This window comes from Venturia canescens, chromosome 2 (genome assembly GCF_019457755.1).
Source record: "Venturia canescens isolate UGA chromosome 2, ASM1945775v1, whole genome shotgun sequence".
Taxonomy (NCBI): domain Eukaryota; kingdom Metazoa; phylum Arthropoda; class Insecta; order Hymenoptera; family Ichneumonidae; genus Venturia; species Venturia canescens.
Window position 1 is genome coordinate 26,690,598 of NC_057422.1, and position 13,182 is coordinate 26,703,779.

General features: G+C 33.9%; 1 protein-coding gene across 4 annotated transcripts in view; it reads left to right on the forward strand.

The window, feature by feature from the left end:
* Positions 1-235: 235 nt before the first annotated feature.
* The window catches only part of boss (bride of sevenless), a 31,732-nt gene continuing 18,785 nt past the window's right edge, over positions 236-13,182 (forward strand). For 2 of the 4 annotated variants that reach the window (XM_043410797.1, XM_043410799.1), the window contains exons 1-3: positions 236-483; positions 1,125-1,359; positions 1,944-2,072. In XM_043410797.1, the coding sequence (XP_043266732.1) occupies positions 1,176-1,359; positions 1,944-2,072 (313 nt within the window). In that variant the 5' untranslated portion in view covers positions 236-483; positions 1,125-1,175. The remainder of the gene's footprint in view (positions 484-1,124; positions 1,360-1,943; positions 2,073-13,182) is intronic. The other 2 variants (XM_043410798.1, XM_043410800.1) reach the window with 2 other exon arrangements.

The following is a 13,182-nucleotide window of genomic DNA, read 5'->3' on the forward strand; positions in this document are numbered from 1 at the left end:
TCTATTTTCGATGTAAACGTGTTGCGAACCTTGAATATTTATTTTCGACATTCAGAGCTCTAGTCGAATTGATCTGTCTCTATTTTATCATTCGAAGTTTATAAACTCAAGATTTACCGGATCAAAATTTTAGTCATTCTATAATTATCCCCACCCTATTGTGATTAAATGCTTAATTCGTTTAAAAATGAGGCTTACGAAGCAAACGTATGGCTTCCAGTGTTTTACCAGGGACATTCGCGGTAGAAGGAAAGTGCCCACAAACTTATGTACGAACGCGCACCGCTCTTACTTTTGAAGTCGTTCAAAAAACGTCCGCGATTTTATTAGCTTTCTTCATTTTTGTTGTTCCAACTGAAAATTGAATTGTTCACTTTTATTTCATCGATAGAACAATAATGAGACTAAACATTCGGAGCTCCCGAAGGTTTTCTTTTCAATTCGCCAATAATCGAAGATAACGTGGAGTTTGTGAAATAAAACGTAGGTCATTTAATGTTGGCAATATCTCTGCATTCGAACCAAAGTTTTGCTCGTAAAATCATTCACTTGCTAAATTCATTTAACCTTTTTTGATATTTCAATAAAAGTTCTTCGAAACAGTTTCAGTTTGACGTAAAAATGTTGTCTTGAAGCGTGAGTTGTGATTGAATTGATCTTTAGACGACCGGAATTCGAGAGTGAAAATCGTCCTCGAAAAGTGCCTAAATTAGTGTCTGGTATCACCACCTATCAACCATATACAGCAAAGTTTGTATTGCAGAGTGATCTGATATATCAGTTTTCCGGTCCTGTAGAGGTTAATAAATAAAATCATGCATTACGATTCGGTTGGTATTGAGTACGTGGTTGGAAATAATAAAGGTGCTGTGGTAGCCGACTGAAGCTTCGATGTTCCCTTCAGGTTTTTCTCGATCTACCAGTGACAAAGCGGTGTTCAATTATAATTAAAAAGGATCAATTCACTCTCAAAATATGATTATAAAAATGATTCAAGGATTTATCAAAGTGGACTGACTAAAAAAATCATGTTGATGAAAAGAGGCAACGATTTAGTTATAGTTAAGAATTTTGTGGGTTATGGACTGTGCACCCACTGACGCATCTGTTATAATGATTTACAGATTCTCGAGGGCTCTGTCATTTTTTTCCCAATTTTTGAAGGTTATACGCGTATGGATGTTTTAGAACGATTTTTTTTGGTTTCTTCATACAATCGACACATTTATCTTTCGCGAAAAATGTTAGTTTTTTTCGTAATTATTTTGAGTTTCGTCAAGGTCATATTGACGAACGAGAATGCAATGTGTACCGGGAACCACACTCTTCTTGATGCTCCGGGGGACGCGGTCATATCAGGTACATATTTATCGTTGAAATTGTCATTGAAAAATCACAAGAATCAATGAAACTTTGTTCCTTAAGGTATTCCTTTCGCGAGTCCGAATATTCTATAAATAACTGATTTTAAATGACAGTAAAGTAAAAGTGCATGAGATAATAGATTGGCGAAATTTCAGGTCAGGTTACCGAACATTCAATAAAGAATTAAAACTTCAAAAATCGTAAAATTTATATGGGAGCTTATGGAGATTCCATCATCACCACATTTCTATTCAATAATTCATGTACTAAATAATTCTATATTCCTGATACAATCTGTCGCACAGATAGAAAAAAATCTAAGGAACCCTAACGAGCAATTCATAGCGATGATAAAAATAAAAGGTCGCTGAATCTTTAAAAGAGATATTAACGATAGAAGTTGGAAAAATGGCAGAAGCAGAAGCTTTTTTCATATAACCATGACTTCCCTGACATTAGGAATCAGTCAAAATTTCGAGTGCCCTAGTTCGCGCCACCAAAAAACACGGTCATGCGTAAGGAATACCTTAATGAAGTTTCGTCTATATTCAAATGCTGCTTCCGGTGAATTATTTCAGTCTTCGTTAACGCGAACACCGGTTTTCATTGCAATGAAACAACGACGAGAGGATTCGAAGAAATATCAACAGCTCTGTACGTCGTTCAAATGTTGAATAAATATGATTATGTTCCTGGTCTCTCATTAGGTGAGTTTTTCCCACAGATTTCAATATCTCTTAAGTACAAATTGCCTTGAGGAAATCCACTAAAGGTCGAGTCTTTAAGTTTAATCCATCATATTCGAAGATATAGCGATGATGTATTAAAACTTAACTCCGTTTGTTTCATTAATAATTCAAGAACATATTAACCGGTTGACTGGTAAGTTTTTTTTTCAGTTTTCATGCCAAAACTGGTACGAGTTAATAAGTTACCGAAATACACGAAAATTTATTTCTGGAGTCTTCGAGGTTGCTGATACCATTCCCAAACCTAGTTTTGACTAACAAGAGAGGGCTGTCTACTCGTCATCACTTATTGATAGCGCTCTAATACGATATGCGGGGGTTGGCTAGAATTGGCAGTACTCAAAGTGGGAACTACAGATGGCCAAGCGTTTAGAATATCGAAATTTTGACCCGGCTCTTGCACCGCTTAACCCTTCGAGTACACCTGGGGTCCAGTAGCCCCCAGATTTTACATATATTGTTATGGGAATTGGGCTGGAGGTGGTACCCGAAGCGTTAAGCCAAGAATGTTTGTATGTATATCAAGCAGCGGATGGTGTAGCGGTAAGAGCTTTAAGGTAAGAGTCGCGCGACTCTATGGTCAAATGACTATTTATTAATCGTCGAAATAAAATAGGTTATAAGAAAGGTTTTCTGTATTGAATAAATCTTAGGGCAATTTAAATTGTATTCGTATAAATCTATACAAGATCATATTTAATAATTTATTATTAGAAATATCTTATGATTGCTTATTTCACTCGGTTTTTCAATATATACATTAGGGTGGTCCTTGTTTGGGGTTGAAATTTTTTTTCTCAAATTCCTCCCCTGGTTCGATTCTAAGTCACTAAAAAAGACACCATAACAAAGCTGTGATCAGTGGGATGATGGGAAAGGGTGCCGGCAAGCCCGGTCGTTGTTTCTACTTCAATCAAATTTGTGTTTGCTTTATCTTTGGCTGCTATTCTTTTTCTATGTATAAATCACGTCGAGCCATCCAAGTGTACTCGAAACCCTTGTCAATCGTCATTAAGAACAACCATTCAAGTATTTATTTAAAATATAGTCGTTGAAAATTCGAACTACAATATTTTTCCGTATGCCCAGGAATAGATCATCAAATGATTTTTTATTCTTTGCTCCTGAATTTCGATAATAGACAGCTTTTCTATCGTTTTTCTATTCGTCGAGAGAATTATATTTTCTAAAATTTCTAGATCATTACTTCCTCTGATATTTTCTTCATGACCTGGAGGTAAACGGTTCTTGCATGCTATTACTGAATTTATATATCTGTCGTTTACGGTATCCATTAATAAAGAACAGCCTTTTTTTAGGGCCGATGAAACGAAGTAATCTTGTTTCGTAGGCTTGTCAGTTTGTGAGTGTTTTGATGTGATTTCTTACATCTGAGGAATTTTTTTATAACGTGATAGTCAGGCGCTATGTTGAGAGACACAGAATAAAATAACTATTTTGAGAATTTTTTTGTCAAAAGAAAGTCGAACGCAACGTTTTGATGAATAATTCGCAATAAGATACAATTCCTGAACCATCGGATGATCTATATCAGCATTTTATATGAAAGTTATTAAAGAATAATGATTATTTGAGAAGATTAATATTTGCGGATAGAATTTGTAGTTAAGGTGGCTTGGGCTATGCCGAGAAAACTTAAAAGATATCGGGAAGAATATCGTGTTAGCTGGACGCTGTGCCACGAGACACGATATTCGGAACAGCGTCGGCTTTCCCAGGGAAGTGTGATAGTTGGACTCTCTGCCGCAGAGGCTATAATAGGAAAACACGCAGAGATTACAAAAGGAAGAAAGATTCGAATAAAATGATAAATAACCAGCCCCATCAGAAAAACATCACTTTTATGTAGGGTCTAAGTATTGGTCATTAGACAAAAGATTAAACGCGAACAAATTTTGGAAACGAACAATCACAAATAGACTTTATTGAATTGATAAATTAATTGTAATTATTGGACATCGAATTATTTTATGTCCTCCTTCTTCTTTTGGTTTGTTTATTCTCTCTTCATTTTTTCTTTTTTCTGCCTCGGCTGTTTCGCTCGTTCTTTCAAAACAACTCATCCCACATTTATATAAAATGCCTTTTTTGAATCAATTCGGACTTGCCGGCACCATTTCCCATCGTGCTACTGACTCTAGCTTTTTCCTGGTGTCTTTTTTAATGATTTGGAATCGAACCAGGGGGGGAATTTGAAAAAAGAATGTCAACCTCAAATGAGGACCACCCTAATATACATATATATTGTAACGTAACGCTCTTGCCGACCTGGCCTGAACGCCGCCACGTGTCGGTTCGAGCTACCTTAATTTTTAAAAGGAGCAGGTATGAAAGAAACGTGAGAACGCGGAATTTCGATTTTGAAGAATTTAACAATTACGATTTATTCAATTTTGATCGATTTTACAGGATCTTCGGTTTTTTAAATTTATTATTGTGATTGTGTTCGCCAATTAGGCGAAATTCGATTGCGCTCGCCGTTTTCGAATGGATAAATTTTTAATTTACGCGTTTTTCGCTCGCTTTTAAAAATAGTAGTGATAATTCAAAAGTTCAAAAGATAATTAAAAAAAAACGGCCGCGCCAAAACAGAGGCGCCAAAACGTACTGCTCCCAGTTCTCATCGTACACGATGAATGACTGAATCGATTTAGATGCAATAAAAAGTAATTAGAAAATGAAAATCGAAAAAAAATCTATTAAGGTTTTCGGTCGAGCCATTTTTTCGTGAAAATTATTATATTATACATTTATTTTTATGTGAGTATGTGAAAAACAAATCTTTATTGTAATGAGTATATTATTAAGTAAATGAGTATAAAAAAAATCAACTAATTATCAAAAAAAAATATGTCAATATATTTCTTCATAAATTCGATGTCCAGGTAAACTTCATTTTTTCATCATCATACATTATATTTCGTTTCGCTATACATTTATTAACAATTTTATTAACAAACAAATATAAAATATTTCCCTACACACACACACACTTGAACAAATTTTTATTGTAGATGAGTATGATGATGGAATAAATATAGATTTCCTATGGTTCTCGATGTCTAGGTAAATTTCGTCATACTCTTCGCTATCCAGGTCGACGGTTCTATAGTTTTCGAGGTCTAGAAATATTTCTCCATAGTTTCCGATGTCTAGACGTATTTTTTCAGAGGTTTGTCGATCCAGGTCAACGGCTCCATCCTTTACAATATCTAGATATATTTCTCCACAGTTTTCAGTGTCTAGGTCGACGGTTCCATAGTTTGTAATATGTAGGTTAGACTGGGCCAAAAAAAGTCAATATTTTTTTTCCAAAAAATATATCGTGAATAATATTCAGAATGACGAAAAAAAAAAATTGGTGAAAGTTGGAGCCCTTAATATTAATTTTAAGAGGTCTATCATTGCGGTTTTTAATTTTTATGCATGATTCGATATTTTACGTCAAAACTGCTAGGAGATTAAAGTGAAAAGAATTTATTTTCACTCATTTTTATATCAAATTGAATTCTCTACAAAAAAGGTCTGATTAAAAAATTTCTTCAGACGAGCCGTTTCCGAGTTATTAAGCTTTTTAAATCGATATGTTTTTTCGATTTGACGGTTTTACTTTGGAATTTTGTAACTAACGAATCAATGAATATAAAAATGAAACTATGACAGATTCTTGAAGCAAATTTGATACTCTACAAAAAAGGTCTCTTACAAGGAAAGTCACCTTAGGATACACCCACAACATGGGTTGAAAAAATTACATTTTGTAGTTCACATCAAAGTACAAACCCTCACAAAAAATTAGCTGCCCACTCGCATATTTAAGGGGTAAAATTAATTCCTCAAAATCGGTCGTTTTTTCGTTTTTCGTTGATATCTCCGTAACTAAAATAGATACGGCAAAAGTTTAAATGGCAAATTTATTCATTTTTCAGTGCTTTGCAATAATATGTAATCGTTAATTGCATAGCTTTTCAAAATTATTTTATTTTCCTAACAAAACGTGTTTGTTGTACATTTCTCTTTATTTTATCGTCGAAAAAGTTTTTACTTTACCTGAAAATAAAACAAGATTAGAAAAATTGTCAAATAGAAAATGAGTGTATCCAGGTATGCATCCTACCCTTGTCTTAAAATACTCATGAATCATTTACCTTTAGTTTAGTTTTGTGCATACATTAATTGTAGTACAAGCGAATAACCATTAAATGATTTTTTCCATTTTATATAAAACTTTATTCAATATACATATTTCCGTATTATTTCCTAGAAGCCTTCAATTCATGTATTCTCGTTGTTACGATGTCTAGGACTCATGACAAGTAGAATAGAAAACCCTGCCATGCACTTATTAGTTCTTTTATCTTCGTATTATGGAATGTATTCATTACAATAATGATACTCCTCAAAGAAATGTTTGAGACATAAAGGTTTTTTGCACCACGAACATGTTATAACAGCTAAATCACCACAAATGTGACATCGTGGTTCCGAATTATCTTCAAAACTAAACGTCACAGGATTAATAAATTCAGAGAGTACTTTTTCTATATAGCCACTTTTGTACCATGCGTATTTAAACATATTAACATAACGTGGGGAAGACAGTTGATTGTGAACAAATGACTGTAGTTTAATAATGTTATTCCTTAAATGTAAATTTATATCGCTACCGGAAAGAATAGCTATGTCTGAAAAGTGCCGTATAAAATTTTTCCATATTCGAAAACCAAACACATCTAATGGTTGTATTTGTTCTGTTGTTCCTATTGGAATAATTTCTAAGAGTCGATCAAGAGGGCACTGCTGTCATCAACATTCGGAAAATAGATTTCGGTTAGCCACTCTTTGAAATGATCTGTCGAAAAAACAAAATATTTAGTATGATTTGGTTTGCTATATTTAATTTACCGCCCAAATATATAACTTCAATAGTTTTTACCTGATGTTAACTTTCCCGATTTTGATGCCGAAACAAAAACATTTCTGGGTTTAAACAACGCTTTTTCTACGCGTGGGCCAAAGTCACCACCGATTTCTTTTAATACAAGATATAACGGTGAAAGTAATTTTCCATCGGCCGATATCATTGGTTGAATCGTATACGAATGGGTTGTCGAAGATATGGATTGAACAACGCATTAAATCTCTTTTGATCCTTGGTTTGCAAGAGTGCGACCGGAATGCATTTCAAATTGGAATCCACTTTGGTCCGAATTGTAAACGTTTTCCAGACCAATGTCGTTGATAACAGATTTAACGTTATTTATCAACTCTTCAGCCGTTTTTGCAAGATTTTTTGAGTCTTCTAAAGTTTTCCGGGTAATAAATTTTGTAATTTTTCGAAACGTTATGCGATGTGCTCTTTTGAACTTATTCACCCAATTTTTTGATGCTTTAAATCGTGCATCGGAATTTATGAAATCTTTATGTGCGGTCAAAGCCCATCGTTGTAAATCAATATCATGTATGATCTTGCCACATTCAGTTGCTTCAATGAAGCGATTTAAAGTATTGAGATATTTCATTCAATTTTTCTTTATAAGTCCCACCTTTATTTATTTCATGAGCCCAACGCTTTAATTGTGTTTTAGAAATTACTTTTCCAAAACGGTGTGCCACCGTACGAATATTTAAATTTTTTCAACTTCTCCAATACTCCACAGCTTTCTTCTTGTAATCAAATGAGAGTTCATCTTCATTTTTCGTACAATGAAATCCATCTGCTTCATCGGATGAAATTGAATCCCGTTCCAATTCACTATCTTCTACACTTTCAGGCTCATGGTGTTTGAATTGTTCCTGAAAATGTAGATTTTCGTCTTCTTCAATTTCGATTCCCGTGTATTTGTTTATGCTTTCAATTAAAATCTCTTTAATGGTATTGGCTAATTTCATTTCACTTTCATTCACCGGTGTTTCGGGCAAATTCATCGTCATAAAATAAGTCGACAAAATATGTATGACATTCACTGGATTGATATGCATTTTTAAAAAAATTCGTAGTATTCAATACGTACTCAACAATGCACACCTATGATCAGAGAACTTTAGTGAACGGGAACCGCTCTAAAACTAACTTAAATGTGACAACAATGAGATTATATAGAGCCTTATCTTTTACCGATATATCAGTGTTTAACACAATAGATAGGATATCATAGAAAAATAAAACGTATTTTCAGAAACCCACCTCATAGTTTGATGAAAACATGTTATCAGTTGAAATTGATAAAAAAAATTGCGTTTGAAAAAATTGACTCCTTTTAATGAGCGCTTGTGTTAGAAAAAACCAATGTAGATTGATATGATTGAATTTCAAATCGGAATAATTAGGGGTGGGGGTCGAAACAGCGACCTGTATATCTATATATGCATATATAGATATACAGAATGCCTGTTCGGGATTTTGATCGTTCGCTGTTTCGACCCCCACCCATAATTAGGTTTAATATGGAAAAATAGAGAAAAATGTATAAAAAAAACGTTTTTTTATGAAAATAAAATGAATATAAAAGGCTATATAATTAACGATTATATATTATTGCAGAGAACTGAAAAATGAATAAATTTGCCATTTAAACTTTTGCCGTATCTATTTTAGTTACGGAGATATCAACGAAAAACGAAAAAACGACCGATTTTGAGGAATTAATTTTATACCTTAAATATGCGAGTGGGCAGCTAATTTTTTGTGAGGGTTTATACTTTGATGTGAACTACAAAATGTAATTTTTTCAGCCCAGGTTGTGGGGGTACACTAAGGTGACCTTCCTTGTAAGAAGCGTTTAAATAAAAAAAATCACATCAGAGGTATAGTAATTTGTTACTCTATGGTGGCAGAGACTTAGAAAAAAATCGATTCTTCTCAGACTTTCAGGATCCCCTGGTATTATTCCCAAGATTCGACGTCGATTTTAGATCGGTGCAAATTAGGTTTAAATATGTCTTAAAAGTACTTGTCTGGCCCATCACTATTCATTCAAATAAAAATCAAAACCTGAAACACAGCACGAATGCTGTAAAAAAAACTAGAGACAAGTACATTTATGCCCTCTGGGAAATCATCTGTAAAATCATGGAAATCAATGGTCGTAAGACTTTAAATCCAAGACACAAAACGTTGTTAAATAAATGCAGAAGTTGCCGAGCACATCGCACTACGAACAAAAGAATTACAAAAGAAGAAAAATAGGACACAACAAATTACAACCACAAAGAATACAAAGACAAAACATTACAAAAACAAATTGCGACTAAAAAAAATTAAGATCATAAAAATTTTTTAAAAATTACCCACGGAAAAAAATTATATACCAAAAAATTGAAACAAAAAAAATTTGGCCGTTGTACTTGGCATTTTACTCGACTTTCGAATGTGTGAGTATAAGATACAGATAAATTAGATAATATTGCTAGAAAAAAAACGCCAAGTACAACGGCCAAAATTTTTTTGTTTCAATTTTTTGGTATATAATTTTTTTCCGTGGGTAATTTTTTAAAAATTTTTATGATCTTAATTTTTTTTAGTCGCAATTTGTTTTTGTAATGTTTTGTCTTTGTATTCTTTGTGGTTGTAATTTGTTGTGTCCTATTTTTCTTCTTTTTTACTCGACTTTCGAATTTGTGAGTATAAGATACAGATAAATTAGATAATATTGCTAGAAAAAAAACGCCAAGTACAACGGCCAAATTTTTTTTGTTTCAATTTTTTGGTATATAATTTTTTTCCGTGGGTAATTTTAAAAAAATTTTTATGATCTTAATTTTTTTTAGTCGCAATTCGTTTTTGTAATGTTTTGTCTTTGTATTCTTTGTGGTTGTAATTTGTTGTGTCCTATTTTTCTTCTTTTGTAATTCTTTTATTCGTAGTGCGATGTGCTCGGCAACTTCTGCATTTATTTAACAACGTTTTGTTTCTTGGATTTAAAGTCTTACGACCATTGATTTCCATGATTTTACAGATGATTTCCCAGAGGGCATAAATGTACTTGTCTCTAGTTTTTTTACAGCATTCGTGCTGTGTTTCAGGTTTATTTGACGACTTTTTCTGTACTCGAAATCTGAAATTTTATGGGATATATTGAAAAATTGAAATAATAATCATAAAATTGAAACATCTGATCACCCAATAAAGCAGTTTATATATTCACCTACACCCATCTCTCTCTATATATTGTAACGTAACGCTCTTGCCGACCCGGCCTGAACGCCGCCACGCGTCGGTTCGAGCTACCTTATTTTTAAAAGGAGCAGGTATGAACGAGACGAGAGACGAGGATTATATTGATAAAATAACAAAATGAATTTATTCAACAATAATTCTGTGTTTTTACAAAATGGTACGCGTCTTTAATTTTAATTTTTGTTTGTCCGCGTTGTTTGACCGAATCAGGCGAGAGAAAACTCGAAAGACCCGGAAAAATGGAGCGTTTTTCTGTATGAAATTTCGATTGAATTTTCAAATTTGTTTTCGTTTTTATTTGTATAATAAAGAATGCTTTGTGATTTATCGTGCCCCTTGCTTATTCTATTTCCTTTCCTTTCCGCCTTGCATGAGATTTTTTAAAAACAAAAAAAAAAATGAAATTCGCAACATTAATGATTGACAACCGATATCCTGTAATCCTAACCGCTTGAGCCTTTTACGCTGCCTGATAATTCAAGAGTGTTGTACGCTTTTACAATTTTTTTCAATTTATGATCGCTTGGATGCTATACTAACTCTAATCTTACCGCAGCCTCTTGAATTAATGCTTTTATTCACTTGTTATTTGTTTTTATTCGCTGTAATTTCTTATAATTTGTTCGAATAATTTATATCGACTTTGGTGTCGTACAATGGCTCAAATGGACTGCGGATTATTTAATTATTCAATTCTAACGCTAATTAATTCGTTCGACCCAACCAAATCAGATAAATGGTAAAACAATCTTGAATTTAATAATAATTAATCATAAAATCATTTATTTATCGCCTCTATTCTGAATAAACCCAAAAAAAATGCTAGGTGGAAAGTTTCTGCTTGACCACGGGCCCCAAACGTCGCCGAATGGTGCCAATGCTCAAAGACACAAGACAGGTTAGGATGTGAACCCCAGACCACGGGCTCCATACGTCGCCGAGTCTCGCCAATGTCCCGAGCATTCACTAGGTTAGGTAATTCTCGTCCACGGACCACGGGATCGATACGTCGCCGAGTCTCACCAATGCCCCGTGCAACGAAAATTCGGAAATTTTAGGTTATGTGGAGTGGACCCTGGACTACGGGATCGATACGTCGCCGAGTCTCACCAATATCCCAGGCATCCAAAGGAATAGTAGGAAAAAAGGATTTTAGGTTATACCAGAATAGAGTGTATTCTTCTATTTGAGTCTTCTAGTTCTTAGTTCTTCTAGGAGATCCGAGTTAGTTCTAGAGGTAGGGTGAACTGCCTCTCGAATGTTTCGGACGCTTTCTGCGCATTCTTTTGTAAACGGGCTTCACTATTGGCTCGCTGCCTTAATTCACGCCTTGTTATTGGCTGATCGCTATTTTGCCCGATGCGCCGAATTCCGCTTTTAGTAATTTCCAGCTCAGCATGACTTTAAAATAATAAAATTACAATGCCAATTGTTATTGTTTAATTATTTGAATGATTTGGCTTTTTTGTTTGATTTAATACCGTTAAATTTAATTTTATCAGTAAAATCGGAAAAAGTCAGATTCGGGTTCCTATAGCCCATGAACGCTTACCCCCGCGCATGCGCCGTAAGCACGCGACTCGCTTTAATTGAAATAATACAAATTTTCTACACGCTTTAACCTTTTCTCTATTTTTCTTCGATAGCGGCGGCAGCACAACAGCTCTATGTTTCATTTCTTTATTTTCAATCAACTCTATCGGTAATTAGTCTATTGGAATAATCTCTATTTATAAATATCTCCTCTGGGAAAACTGTATGACTAATTAAACTGACTTGGGAAATAACTCTATCTTGAATATTTCTATGTTAGATCATCTTTTTTAAATTATCTTTATGTTGAGTCATTTCTATTCGTATACAAATCTCTGCTTAATTATTTGCAAAAAAAATCTCTATTCCGATAAAACTATGTTTTTTCATCGCTACTCCTGTACAACTTCATTTTGATAAAATATTCATTTTGAAATATACCTAGACATCGGAAACTACGGACCCATCAACCTAGACATCGAAATTCTTGGAGCCGTCGACCTAGACATTGAGAATCGTGGAGAAATATACTTAGCATCGAAAACCATGAAGAAATATACCTAGACTTCGAAAACCTGGGAGAAATCTATCTAGACATCGAAAACCATGGAGCCGTCGACCTAGAAATCGAAAACTATCAAGCCACCTACGAGAGATGGATTTTGCTTGTGCCCTTGGTGAAAAGGGGTCGAGATCGTTTTTCTACTGCGTATGCACCGACACATCATTCTAACCTCGTACGATGACGCGCGTAATTATTTTTTTCCTGCAAGCTTTGCTCATACAAAAAAAAAGAATGTACGAATGTACATTTGGCGCATTCTTCACTTAAATTCACCCCAATGCTTATCATCAACGATAAGCACGAGTAAAAAAAAATCCCAATCCAACGATTTACTCGATAGCATCATACCTACTAAAAGAACATTAAACGATAGCATCACACCTACTAAAAGAACATTAAAAAAAAAAGATTCGGCCACAATACGTGACTCAGATTTCTTGGTAAAACGAACATGTGGTATCCTTTAATCCCTGAATGATTCGATAACATTTCGTGAAATTGACAGCTTAAATTTTGAATACAACGGGGAACTGTCACTTTCCAAATTTTTGAAGTATGAACAGATTCATGGAAATATATAGGTATACAATTTGTATTATGGCGCCAGAAAAAAATATATAGATATATAAAATGTATTATGGCACCAGATTTGTCACTAAAGAAAAAACAAATAAACATAAAAAATGTGTGCGAAAAAATGCAACATTTTTTGATGAAATTAAAAGATAAATAATTAATATCTTTTCAATGCGTTAAGCTACAGAGTTCGT